This window comes from Elephas maximus, chromosome 12, assembly GCF_024166365.1.
Source record: "Elephas maximus indicus isolate mEleMax1 chromosome 12, mEleMax1 primary haplotype, whole genome shotgun sequence".
Taxonomy (NCBI): Eukaryota; Metazoa; Chordata; class Mammalia; order Proboscidea; family Elephantidae; genus Elephas; species Elephas maximus.
Window position 1 is genome coordinate 30522259 of NC_064830.1, and position 13241 is coordinate 30535499.

General features: G+C 39.5%; 1 protein-coding gene across 3 annotated transcripts in view; it reads right to left on the reverse strand.

Moving 5' to 3' along the window:
* Positions 1–13241, reverse strand: part of NBAS (NBAS subunit of NRZ tethering complex) — a 452886-nt gene that overhangs the window by 19974 nt on the left and 419671 nt on the right. For all 3 annotated transcript variants that reach the window (XM_049903481.1, XM_049903480.1, XM_049903479.1), the window contains 2 exons: positions 9966–10110; positions 1969–2097 (listed from right to left, as the gene is read on the reverse strand). In XM_049903481.1, coding sequence (XP_049759438.1) covers positions 1969–2097; positions 9966–10110 — 274 coding nt within the window. The remainder of the gene's footprint in view (positions 1–1968; positions 2098–9965; positions 10111–13241) is intronic.

The following is a 13241-nucleotide window of genomic DNA, read 5'->3' on the forward strand; positions in this document are numbered from 1 at the left end:
CTTCAGTTTTCTCTTCTAGATTTCTTGGATTTATAAGGAAGAATAGACTAAGAAAAAAAACCTTTCTGTAATTCTCAGTATCATGTAAATTCCCAAGGTTATGCAACTTTTATCTTAGCATGGATAGACACAGAGCCTACCAAGACATAGGTTCATTCGATTGCTTACTTCAGTCCAGTTCCTAAAGAGACCCCTGTTACTATGCAATAATCAGTGATAATGGAGTGTATTCACAAAATATTCACGGTAGCTTTTACATTATTTTGAAAAAGTCATTGTATTTTTCTCATTTTGTTCATGATGGCTATTTCCAAATACAATTACGTTTTACTCTCTGTAACCATCTATGTAACTTTCTATATCTTTTGTCATTAACAAACTTTTACATTCTTGATGTTTTTCTACCAATCTCATCACTGCCTTACACGGCAAGCATAAAACCTTGCTCTACAGTTTTCCTTCCCTCTCTGGTCCCTATAAGACATTCTGTTACAGTTTTGTTAATAACAATAACTAAAACTATATATGTACATATACATACACAGGAGCCCTGACGGTGCAGTGGTTAAGAGCTCTGGCTGCTAACCAAAACGTCAGCAGTTTGAACCCACCAGCTACTCCTTGGAAACCCTACGGGGGAGTTCTACTCTATCCTATAGGGTTTCTATGAGTCATTATCGTCTCGACAGCAACAGGTTTTATACATACACGTATATATATACATACACACACACACATATATATTTATAGTATTTTGATGCAAATAATGTGGCCTTGTACATTTGTTTGCAGCCATACCCTCCCCTGGGAGGTATTTTCATAATCATGCTGTGCTAATTTTTTTCAAAGCAATATGTAGGATCAGCATAGCAGCACTTATGAGAGTGCTAGCAAGGCACTCTCATAAGTGCTGGCAAACAAATAAATGCAGAGGGTGCACGTTATTTGTGTAAAATACAGTATGCACATGTGCTAACTCTTTTCTTTGAAGTATAAATGATTTACACACAGATTCTGCCTCGTGGTGACCCCAAGTGTGTCAGAGTAGAACCACGTTCCACAGGCACTTCAATGAACGTGACCTTTCAGAAGTAGATCGCCAGGTCTTTCATCTGAGACACCACTGGGTGGACTCAAACGCCAACCTTTCAGTAGCCAAGTGCTTAACTGTTTGTGCCGCCCGGGGACTCCTACGTATGTATCTATTACGTGTGTGTGTATAGTGTATGTGTACCACATTCACACATAACAAATAATTCAAATGAAGGAATGGTCTCTCTACGGAAGGTTTAGTAAGGATCATACAATGTGAATTCATTAAAGTAAACCCTTGAACTAATTCTAATGTATAAAATTTAAAAAGAGAAGCAAAGGTTTCTTCCTGATAACAAGACAAGACACCTCAAAACATCTTTAAGACTTGACTCTTGTACATCACTCCTCAAGACCAGAAGCTGCTTTCAAAGGAGGTTTAGGCTGCCAGAGAAAATAAGAGTCTGAGATTTAAGACGGGGCCAGGAAACACTACTTGAAGCCACTGTCTCACCTTTAATTAGTAGATGACCAAACATATACATCCAGGAAAGGAAAACTCACATTATGCTAGGAATTCCCTAGATCCAAATTTTAAAGTGGCAAGGGGATCAGTATTATTAAAAACCGTGTTGAAGAGTCTGGCTGCTCTGACATTTCCTTAAAGAAATTAATATACTGCTTCTCTAGAGAAACTGTTTTGTTATTTGGTTTTGTATTCTTAGCACCTAGACACAGAATCTGGCTCATGGGAGGAGCTTAGCAAACGCTTATAAAATAAAGAAATATATAGTTCCTAGACACAGCCGTAAAAGCTATTGTGGTCAGAGAATGCTGTAAATAAAGTAGTTTTAAATAACGGCGATTATTTATGAGAATGAAAAAGCAAATTCATTTCTTCGAAGTGTAAAAAGTAGTAAGTCCAACCGGGCGTACCTGAGCGACAGCGGTGATTTGCCCCAGTGCCAGAGCACGGAGACTCTCGTCTTGGCTCTCCAGGAGCAGTTTCAGGGGCGGCAGCAGGAGGGACTGCTTCAGCATCAGCAAGCACAGCTCCTTGACACACTGGAACCAGAAGTCATGTGACGTGAGTGAGAACACAAGGGAACACCTGTAATCACTGGTGCTAGTCCACCTGTATCTTTCCATAAATTTTTCTGTGAGTGTGTGTGTGTGTTTGTGTGTTTCCCATAAAACACACACGGGATCATGCTGAACACAGTGTTTGGAGTCTGCTTCGTTCACTTTACAGTAAATTATGAATATCTTTCTAAGGTATCAGATATTCACCTACTGCACTGCTTCTAACAGCTGCGTAATATCCCACTGTACGGACACAGCATTGTCATTTATTTTCCTAAACTAGCACAATGGAAAAAGTTGTATCTACTTTACAGTTTTTGTGAGAACTAGTGTTAATGAATATAATGAAACAATACCTGGCATGCAGTAGATGCTTAGTAAATAGTAAAAACTTTTATGAATTGTTACTATTATTAACATTTGGTTAACACGTAAGAAAAGAAATCAGCATATTAAATATTTAAAAACCTGTTTATAATTTTTGTGTCAAGGTGAACTGAATGTTTAATATACTTAAGATATTCCGTCTTCATGAAAACTCTCTGTGATCAGGAAAAATGAAAATGTGTTTGGATCTCCACAGGTGTATCTGAATGTTATTCTCAGTCTTTTATTATACTGGCTGAACCTGTCATCACAGAGCAAACTTTTTTTTTTTATAAGGTAGCAAATGATAATCCTTCACAATTGAAGTATAAAGGAATAAAAAATAAATTTGCATGCTGTTCTTCCCTGCTGAGCTATGCTACTCTGGCGTCCTGATGTTAGCTGTAACATAAAGAAGGGGACACCGGGACCAAGGACCAGACAGTGAGTGTGACCTCATTATATTAAAGCCAGGGTTCTTTCTGAAAGAAGTGAGAATCACTGTCTTTGATGGGTCTGAGATTTCTTTGTGCCACTTAACAGTGGCATATCAGAGAAGAAAAACATCAGTCTATGATATGTTCATAATTTCTTTACAATACTGTAAAGAGCAGATAAAATAAGGACGACACAAGAAGCTCCTATTTAAAGCTTAGGATAAAATTTTTTTTTCAAATAATAATAGTAATAATAATAATACTGGGAATCAGCAAGGCTTCCAAATTTCAGACTGGGAGGTTGTGCTACAGAAACTCCTGTGACAATGATCCATATCAGCAGGGTAACCATTTTGTAAAACGCATATTCTAAGCACTATGTTTACTAATTCAGAAAAGTACTATGTGTAACTTATAGCACATAATGACACAGAAGTCTCACCAAGAATCTGTACCAAATACAGATGCAGATTTTTAAGCTAGGATGCCAAAACAGCAGAAAATATTTGGGAGGATGAAATATAAACTCCCATGCCTAACAATCTGGCCCAGCTACCATGTACCAACTCCTTCCTGCGTCCCTCCTCTGCAGCCTTCACAGCACCTCTCCTGCACCCACAGATTCTGGACAGTAGTGCTGCCCAGGACGATGGAAATGGTCTGTGTCTGTGCTGTCCAATACGATAGCAACCAGCCACATGCAGCTACTGAGTACTTGAGATGTGACTACTGCAACTGAAGACCCGAATTTTATTTTACTTGAATTTTAATAGCCACATACGGCTGTGACTACCCCGCTGGAAGGTGCAGCGGCAAAGTGGTAGACTCACTCACACCTGTGGGCCCCTGCACACTCTGCAGCCTCTGCTGCTTCTCTGTCTCATTAACCCCTCCTTGCTCTCTAAGGCTCTGCTTAAAAAGGCCCAGAAAAATCCTACCTCCTTTCCAAAGCCTTTTTTTTTTTTTTGTCTCAGGTAGATTTTCTATGCTCCTTCTATGTTCCAACTGTACTTTGTAAATACTTTCTTAAAGTATCTATCATCTTATACTATTGTAATTATTCATTTGTCTAGCTGCCTCATTTGAGAACAAGAATATTTTTCCTTCTCTGTATTTCCAACTTGTCTGGTATATACTATCCCTAAAAGTAATGGGATATAATAATAATCATTCAAACGCTTGCTGAATGAGTTCCACTTAAATTCCCCAGTACGTATTTGTTTGATGAGTAAACCTTAATTATCCAATAGGCAAAGATTTAAAGATTCCCACTCAACTCTCATATTTACTTATTCAATAAGTCATCAGTAATTGGTAAATAATTATTTTTCAGTAATTTACGATGTTTAGACTAGGTCTAACAGTTGGCTGATCTTAGCATTAATGAACGCATTTATCAAATAACCTACACACCCCTCTGAACAGGTATAAGGGTCAGGTGGCACACAGCCAGGCAAGGACATCCAAGAATGAAGGAATTCATTCTATGTGAACTACTGTGCACTTTTTCTCTCTTATCCAATGGTTATTGGCTAAAGGCTCACTCTATATGTAAATACTAAACACTATACTCCATTTTTTTTAATTTTATTTTTTCCTGCTTTACAAGAAGAAAGCTTTTTAGATGATTTACAAAGAGATTTTGGGAACTGCAAGAAAGGTGAAAGTGGCAAGAGAACCACAAAATATCTCATATGAAACCTTCCCAGCTCAAACCTGTCAGACCATGAAGACACAGAATAACTACAAGAGAGAATCCTTGAATGAAGAGGCTCAGGGGGCCTGGACTCAGAGTGGGGCCACACCCTGGGCATTTGTTCTCCCTCTGGACTGCGATTTATAGTGACGCACCGGAGTATGATTCTTATGGCCAATGGCTGTCCAAGAAGCAGGACTGGTCTGCCAATGGTCCTTCCATCCTCTTGCAACCCTCCTGTTAGCCTCAGAGTATACAGCACCTGCAGGTGTTGCAGGGCTGCAGTGGGATCATGGGTCACAAGGTGTGCAGGCATTGTTGTCATAAGGCCCAATGGGCTGTTGCTTGCATTGGTCATGGCTCAGGGCACCCTGCTGTCCTCAGTCTCTAGGGGGCCCCAAACGTGCAGCTCTCACACTTCAGTAGGCCTGGACATTCAGCAACAACTGGTACTCCTGGTTCTACAGCTCCACATCAGCTGGGACTCCACACTGCACCTGGTAGAGCTGGTAGCTATAGTGGACCTCTGTTTCAGTCAGTGTGCTTCCCAAAGTCTCTCAGATTGTGCTAGGCCCACAGCTTCAGCTCCAGGGCACTGACTATGCATCTTAGCTTAGCGATCTCTGCCTGGCAGAACTGAAGCTGCTCTCAGGTGAACATTCCAAAACCTGCTGCTGTCGAATGGATTCCAACTCATAGTGATCCCATAAGACAGAGCAGAACAGCCCTATACGGGTTTTCAAAGCTGTAGCATTTGCAGAAGCAGGCTGCCACATCTTTCTCTTACGGAGCAGCTAGTGGGCTCAAACTGCCAACCTATCCATTAACAGCCAAGCACTTTAACCACTGTGCTACCAGGGCTCCTTCAGCTAGATACTACCTGCTTGTAATTCTGTTTTAATATGCACCATCTCATACAGTTTTCTCCTCAAATCCTTTGTTACAGGTGTGCTTATCATTCCCACTAATCAGACTAGGAAACTAGAGGGTAGAAAGGCTGAAAAATATGAATGTTGTCTGGTTCTAAAAACCAAGCTCTTGACATTATCAAAAGTGCCTTAACTACGAGGGAGGACAATCACGCGGAGATTTTGAAGCTGGGGGGTGAGCTAGGCTCACTCATTAGCTGAGTGATTTACTCCCACACAACAGTCCCATCACATCCGTGACTCAGATTCTTGCTGGGCCTCAGCGAAATCAGAGACCTTCAGGGTCAGTCACAAATAGCTGAGACCTGGAATTTTAAATCTGTAAATGCCAAGAATCTGTTTTAATCCAATTTATTATTCTACATATTCCCCATTCTTAAGGATGCTTCAAATATTGCCATGGATACAAGCCGAGAAGAGGAAAACGTACCTCTCAAGATTGTGGGGCACATGACCTGTGTGAAACGGTGATTTTATCCTGCTGGGGATATCCGCCCTCAGCACAACCATCACTGCCATAAGTAAACAAGCACCATAAGCAACAGCAAATAATCAATCACAAAAGGCCTAAAGACTTATGAAAAACAGAAAACCCTATAAACACAGGAGCTTAGTGGGGTGAAGAAAGTGAGTCCATTTAATCACCCTGTCATAAACAACTAGGCATACCCACTCCAGAAACCACAGAGCATCCCAGCAAAAGGTACTGGATTAAAAATAAAACAATGAACCATGGTTAATATTACTATCATGGTGATATGAAACATTATAAAACTCTGAAGTTAAACTGTGTAACTTTCCAATGTGGTAAAATAAACATAGTAAGCCATTTCCACTGTTTTATGATGACGTTCCTTCCCTTCTAACACTTTTAATTCACATTTGAGCTCATTTGGTGATAAACAAAAATAGTACATAGCATTTTCAAAGTTTCTTATATCATGGTATCCTGATAAAAAAAATCTATAAACATATGTAATTAAAGGGCAGAACTGAGGCAGCATAAGGAAAAACACTGTGGGAACAGAACTTGATAACGTCATCTTTTATTTCCTCAAACTGCAATAGAGAAGTGGTAACGGCCTACTTCAAAGTGGGATTAAATCCAGTACCTGTCCCTTCACCCTGAGAGAATTATGGACTTACAAAAGGTAGTAAATATGTGCTGTAGGTGAACAGTATAAACAGATAGCCTCAGCTTATTCTCCTTACAAGCCTGGAGAGCTTGTGCAATAGAGAGACAGAACTAGAGGTGATCTCTGAGATCATCTAATCCAACCCCCTTATTTTAGAGGCTGGAAAACAGAGCTGCAGGGCATTTGGTGATTTGCTCCTGGTCACCGAGCACCTTGAGGTAGAGTCAGGATGAGAAACAAGTGTAACTTCATGCATCACCAGGACTCCTTCTGGTGAACTATGTGTGGTGTTCCCTGGCCGTAAGGAGCTCCCAGTCCTGGAAATAAGGAGGAGAGGCAAGCAAATCCTTCTTATGGCGTCTGTCAGGAGTACTATAATACACGTGTGCTTAAGGTGTGTTGGTATCTATTCTGATTCCCTAAAAACACTTAAGAATTACAGACCAGATGATTCTGAGATCGCCTCAACATATTAATGTGTTTCAGGAGCTGAATCATCACAGGTATTTAACTTCTAATTTAACCACCAACTCTTATTTTTTAATAAGAAACAGAAAGCACAACTTGTTACATATTAATCAAGGAAAAGGAGAACATACTTTTCCCTCTATGTCGTAGAAAATTTGCTTAGACTTTAAAGGTAACGCTGGTACGGGGGTACCACTGCTATGGACATTCAGATATCTAGTATCTCTCCTCAGGTGGCTAAAAGATGACATGAATAACTACTACTGAACCTTGACCACCTGGCAATGGTATGATGTCAGGGTCAAAGATGCAGTGGCCATCTTGTCTGCTGACATACATTCCTTGACTCAGAAGTAATTACAGTAAAACCAAACCAATGAGGATACTTTAAAGAAAGCTTCTCTAGACAATCATAAGGAATCCCTGGGTGGCACAGATGGTTAAGCGCTCGACTACTAGCCAAAAGGATGGAGGCTTGAAGCCACCCAGAAACGTCTCGGAAGACAGGCCTGGTGATTTACCTCCAAAAGGTCACAGCCATGAAAAGCAGTTCTACTTTGCACACATGGGGTCACCATGAGTTAACAACAACAGCAATAGGCAATTGTAAGAGATCCTAACAACCGTATGCCTATAGCACTGATAAAGTAGATTATAGGTTACAGATTCTAAGGGCCATTCTTGAAAGCAGTATTATTGTACAGGGAAAGCCTGACAATAAAACTTACAAAACAGCGTTAAGACAGGCATTCAGTATTCATACGTGCTAAATTCACTAAAGTAAGAATGTTTTAAATGGTAGTATTTATTTTTTCAAATATTCAAGCCTGAGTTATCTGGAGCAAGATCCCTGCCCTCTGAACCTCTATGTCATCAGCTATGAAATGGAGATCACGGAGCTTCCTTACAAGGTGGTGGTGAAGGTTAAATGAGACAATGTAAGCAAGAGCACAATAGTGCTAGCAAACTTCAGTTATTACCATTACCACCAGCTTGTTATATAATAATACTACATCCCAAATAATGTTTTCCTAACCCAGATTCAACAGAACTAACAGCAGATGTAATTTACTGTCTTAGTTATCTAGTGCTGCAACAACAGAAATCTCACAAGTGGGTGCCTTTAACAAACAGAAATTTATTTTCTTACAGTTTAAGAGGCTACAAGTCTGAATTCAGGGTACTGGCTCTAGGGGAAGATTTTTTCTTCTATCAGCTCTGGGGGAAGGTCCTTGTCTCTTTTCAGCTTCTATTCCTTGGTTCCTCGACTAACTTCATGTGGCGCATATCTTCCCCTCCTGTTTGTGCTTCCTCCTCTGTGCTTAATCTGCTTTTATATCTCAAAGGTGACTGGTTTAAAATCACCCTACACTGATAGCATCTCATTAACATAACAAAGTCCTATTCCCAAATAGGATTACATCTACAAATATAACCAAAAAACCAAACTCACTGCCCTTGTGACAGAGTAAAACTGCTCCATAGGGTTTCCAAGGAGCGCATGGTGGATTCAAACTGCCGATGTTTGGGTTATCAGCCATAGCTCTTAACCACTACATCACCAGGGTATCCTCCATAAGTATAGGGGTTTAGAATTTACATCACATATTTCTGAGGGACACAATTCAATTCATAGCACTTACCTTGGAGGGCGTCATAAACTATGTTGAGTCCCTCCTCTAGGCAGTGTGTTGAACTGCACCATGGGTGGAAGAGAGTTGATACTTTCTAGTGCTCACAATTTAGGAGAGCATGTTGACAGACCTGGGTAGCTGATACAGGGCAGATCATGGCACACACAGGCCAAATAACTACCATTGGAATAAGAGGGGGTTATTTTTGGTGTTGGTAATTTAAATATTTTATATAAAAAATTTTGTCAATCTGGTGGCAGGGAGACTTTTTTAAATGGATGAAATATTTTAAAATTCAATCAAAAACCACTTAGCCAGTCCCTCATTCAGGAAACAATTAATTAAATGTGCACTCATACTGAGAATATTTTTCTTGAGCGATTACAATTAGGGTTCAAAGGACTGTATTTACAATTTTATTTTCATGCTTATCTCATATGTGGTACAAATTCATTATCTAAATGTTTAAATTTAAGACATGGTAAACTGCTCAAATGACGCGCTGCTGAGGCAGAATCCACAGCAGGGGCCATAACTAAGATGTGCTATTTTAAAATGTATGAAATTACATGTGTTACATGTATATATATATTTTTTATATATATTATGCATATATAAAAATATATTAGAAGTATATACCAAACAGTTATCTCTGTGATCATCAAAGTATGGGATTAAATAGGAAACAAAGGTCAAAATGGAGGTGGCCGAATTTTTACCATGCTTTTGCAGAGAGTAAATACTGGGGTTATATAATCTCATTATACTGGTGGCCAAAAAAAGTATGTAAAAATCAGAGTAATTAGTTACCTGCTGAGAGGAATGCTAAAGCTTACTACTATTAAACCACCTGGCACAGTTCAGACAGGTAACACATGACCTACCGTGATCCTCTGGGACATAAACTGGAGTTAGACATAAAAGGGCATCTGGTAGGAACTGAAAACTGAGTTATACTCTGTGAATTGTAACAGAAATACTGCTTCAGAGCTATAACAAAAAGAAAAACATCTCAAAATATTCTTTCAGCATTGCTTTTCTTCATTTGATCTGTTACAAATTACAGGCATTTACCAGTAGCGACTTAAGCTAATTGTTTCTCAAGTTCAGTCTCTGATATTACTTAAAGAGTATTGACATTAAAAGAAATACTCCCAGTAAAAACACTTGAAAAGTCCACTCACCTGTGCAGGAAGCATCTGTGTGGTGTTATATAAAGACCGACATATTTTCAGAACTTCATTTCCCAGTCTTTCCTTGTTCTCTGCCGTACATCTGGTTAACATCACGGTAGCTAGTCTCACCCATGAGTTTTTGCTCAGACTGGTTCTAGTGGAGAAAAATGCAAGGCACTGGAAATGATTAAAGCTATCACAACTGTGATTAAGAAATTTAAAAAAGAAAGAAATCTCACTTTCTGAAGTAAAATGCTTATGGCAAATTGCAATCCAAATCTAGGCGGTGTAGTCCTACAAGTCTATCTTGTAGAAAAGATAACACCCTAAGAAGAAAAAGCACCCTATCGTGTATCAACAAGCACCTGAGTACCATGGAAATAGCTGGTGGAAGTTCGAAGAGACAAGCTTTGAAGCTAGAGACTTAAGCTTGATTTACTACTTGGGTGATTCGGGTAAGTTATCTAAACACACAAGGCCTAGTTGTATGGTTTGGAGAAGACATTCAACCTTTCTGGGCCTCAGTTTTCTCACTTGTGATAAGATTTAATGTTTTCCTTGAAGGGTTGCTTTATTCAATGAATGATATAAATAATTGTGTAGTATCATTATTAATAGAAGGCATGCCTTAGTATTTACTACATAAATATTGTCTCTTGTTGATCGTATCATCATTATTATAATAATGGGGCCAGAAAAAAAAAAAATTGGGCCAGGGTGGGACTAAATTACAAAAACGGTAGTGGATGTCAGAGGTCAGCCTGGGACACAGCATAGAGGAAGCAACAGACAAGCGATAAGGAGATCGCGCCTCCTGCTTCATATTGTTTTCCTACTTCTGAAACATAAAAGCATAGAATGCCTTTTCTTTCCCTTCTCCGACTGCCACCATCCCATGTTTCATTAAAATACCACAATTTGCATTTCAATAGACAAGTTCATTCCATGGCTCCATGAACAGAATAATAATTTTATTTACAACAATTTTTAAAAAATATTACTACTTACTAAGAGTCTGTTGTTTCATTAGCACATCACTAGATTCTAGACACTGAACAACTAAGGCTGGTCCTTCCCTTGAAAGGACTTTATTCCTTGCCCCCTAAGAAAAAGCTCAAGTGCCACAACGATAAGAGGACTCACAATACTGAGACTGTGGCAAAGGTTTTGTATCTCCGCTCCTACAAACAATCTGTGATGACAAAGAATACTGCTTATTTCAAGGTACAAACGAATCTCGATGAGAATGTCTGGTTGACTGAAGAATCTATGTTCAAGTATTAACCCTCTGCTCTCCTTTTTCAAAGTTTGAATTCAGCTGTCCTGGGTTTTCCTATAGGAGGCTGGCTGTCTTATTGTAGGAGAAATGCTGGTCTGCCAGCAGAACACACACCAGCAGGTAATGTGGCTTTGGAAATAAATTATAAAAATGTATTTTTCATCAGCTAGCAATACACAGGATGAAAACTAAGAAATTTTTCATAACTATAAATCTATTATCCTTTCTGTGCCTTCTTCTAACAAGGGACGGAAAATGAAAAATCATAATCTCTAAATCAAATTAGGGATAACATTTCGAAGAATGGGAATTCTAGAATGCTTGAATTGTGCTCATACGGAACCTGTATATAGACCAAGAGGCATCTGTTCAAACGGAACAAGGGGATACTACATGGTTTAAAATCAGGAAAGGTGTGCATCAGGGCTGGATGGTTTTACCATACTTATTCAATCTGTATGCTGAGCAAATAATCTGAGACGCTGGACTATATGACGAAGAATGGGGCATTAGGATTGGAGGAAGACTCATTAACAACCTGCGTTATGCAGATGACGCAACCTTGCTTGCTGCAAGTGAAGAGGACTTGAAGCACTTACTGATGAAGATCAAAGACCACAGCCTTCAGTATAGATTACACCTCAACATAAAGAAATCCCCACAACTGGATCAATAAGCAATATCAAGATAAATGGAGAAAAGACTGAAGTTGTCAAGGATTTCATTTTACTTGGTTCCATGATCAACACTCACGGAAGCAGGTGTCAAGAAATCAAAAGATATATTGCATTGGGCAAATCAGCTGCAAAACACTTCTTTAAGGCGTTAAAGTGTTAAAAAGCAAAGATGTCTGCTAGAGGATTAAGGTGCGCCTAACCCAAGCCACGGTATTTTCAATTGCCTCATATGCATGCCCCCCACATGTCCGTCAGTTTGTTATACTGTGGGGGCTTGTGTGTTGCTGTGATGCTGGAAGCTATGCCACCGGTATTCAGATACCAGTAGGGTTACCCTTGGAGGACAGGTTTCAGCTGAGCTTCCAGAATAAGACAGACTAGGAAGAAGGACCCGGCAGTCTACTTCTAAAAAGCATTAGCCAGTGAAAACCTTATGAATAGCTGTGGAACACTGATATAGTGCTGGAAGATGAGCCTCCCAGGTTGGAGGCACTCAAAAGATGACTGGGAAAGAGCTGCCTCCTCAAAGTAGAAAACCAAAAACCAAACCCAGTGCCGTCCGGTCAATTCTGACTCATAGCGACCCTATAGGACAGAGTAGAACTGCCCCAGAGAGTTTACAAGGAGCACCTGGTAGATTCGAATTCTGACCCTTTGGTTAACAGCCGTAGCACTTAACCACTACGACACCAGGGTTTCCCCTCAAAGTAGAGTCGACCTTAATAACGTGGATGGAGTAAAGCTTTCAGGACCTTCATTTGCTGATGTGCCACGACTCAAAATGAGAAGAAACAGCTGCAAACAGCCATTAATAATCGGAACCTGAATGTACGAAGTATGAATCTAAGAAAATTGGATATCGTCAAAAATGAAATGGAATGCATAAACATCGATATCCTAGGCGTGAGTGAGCTGAAATGGACTGTTATTGGCCATTTTGAATCGGACAATCATATAGTCTACTATGCTGGGAATGACAACTCAAAGAGGAATGGTGTTGCATTCAATGTCAAAAAGAATGTTTCAAGATCTATCCTGAAGTACAATGCTGTCAGTGATAGGATAATATCCATATACTTACAAGGAAGACCAGTTAATATGACTATTATTCAAATTTATGTACCAACCACTAGGGCCAAAGATGAAGAAATAAAAGATTTTTATCAGCTGCTGCAGTCTGAAATTGATCAAACACGCAATCAAGATGCATTGATAATTACTGGTGATTGGAATGTGAAAGTTGGAAACAAAGAAGAAGGATCAGTAGTTGGAAAATATGGCCTTGGTGATAGAAACAATGCCGGAGATCGAATGATAGAATTTTGCAAG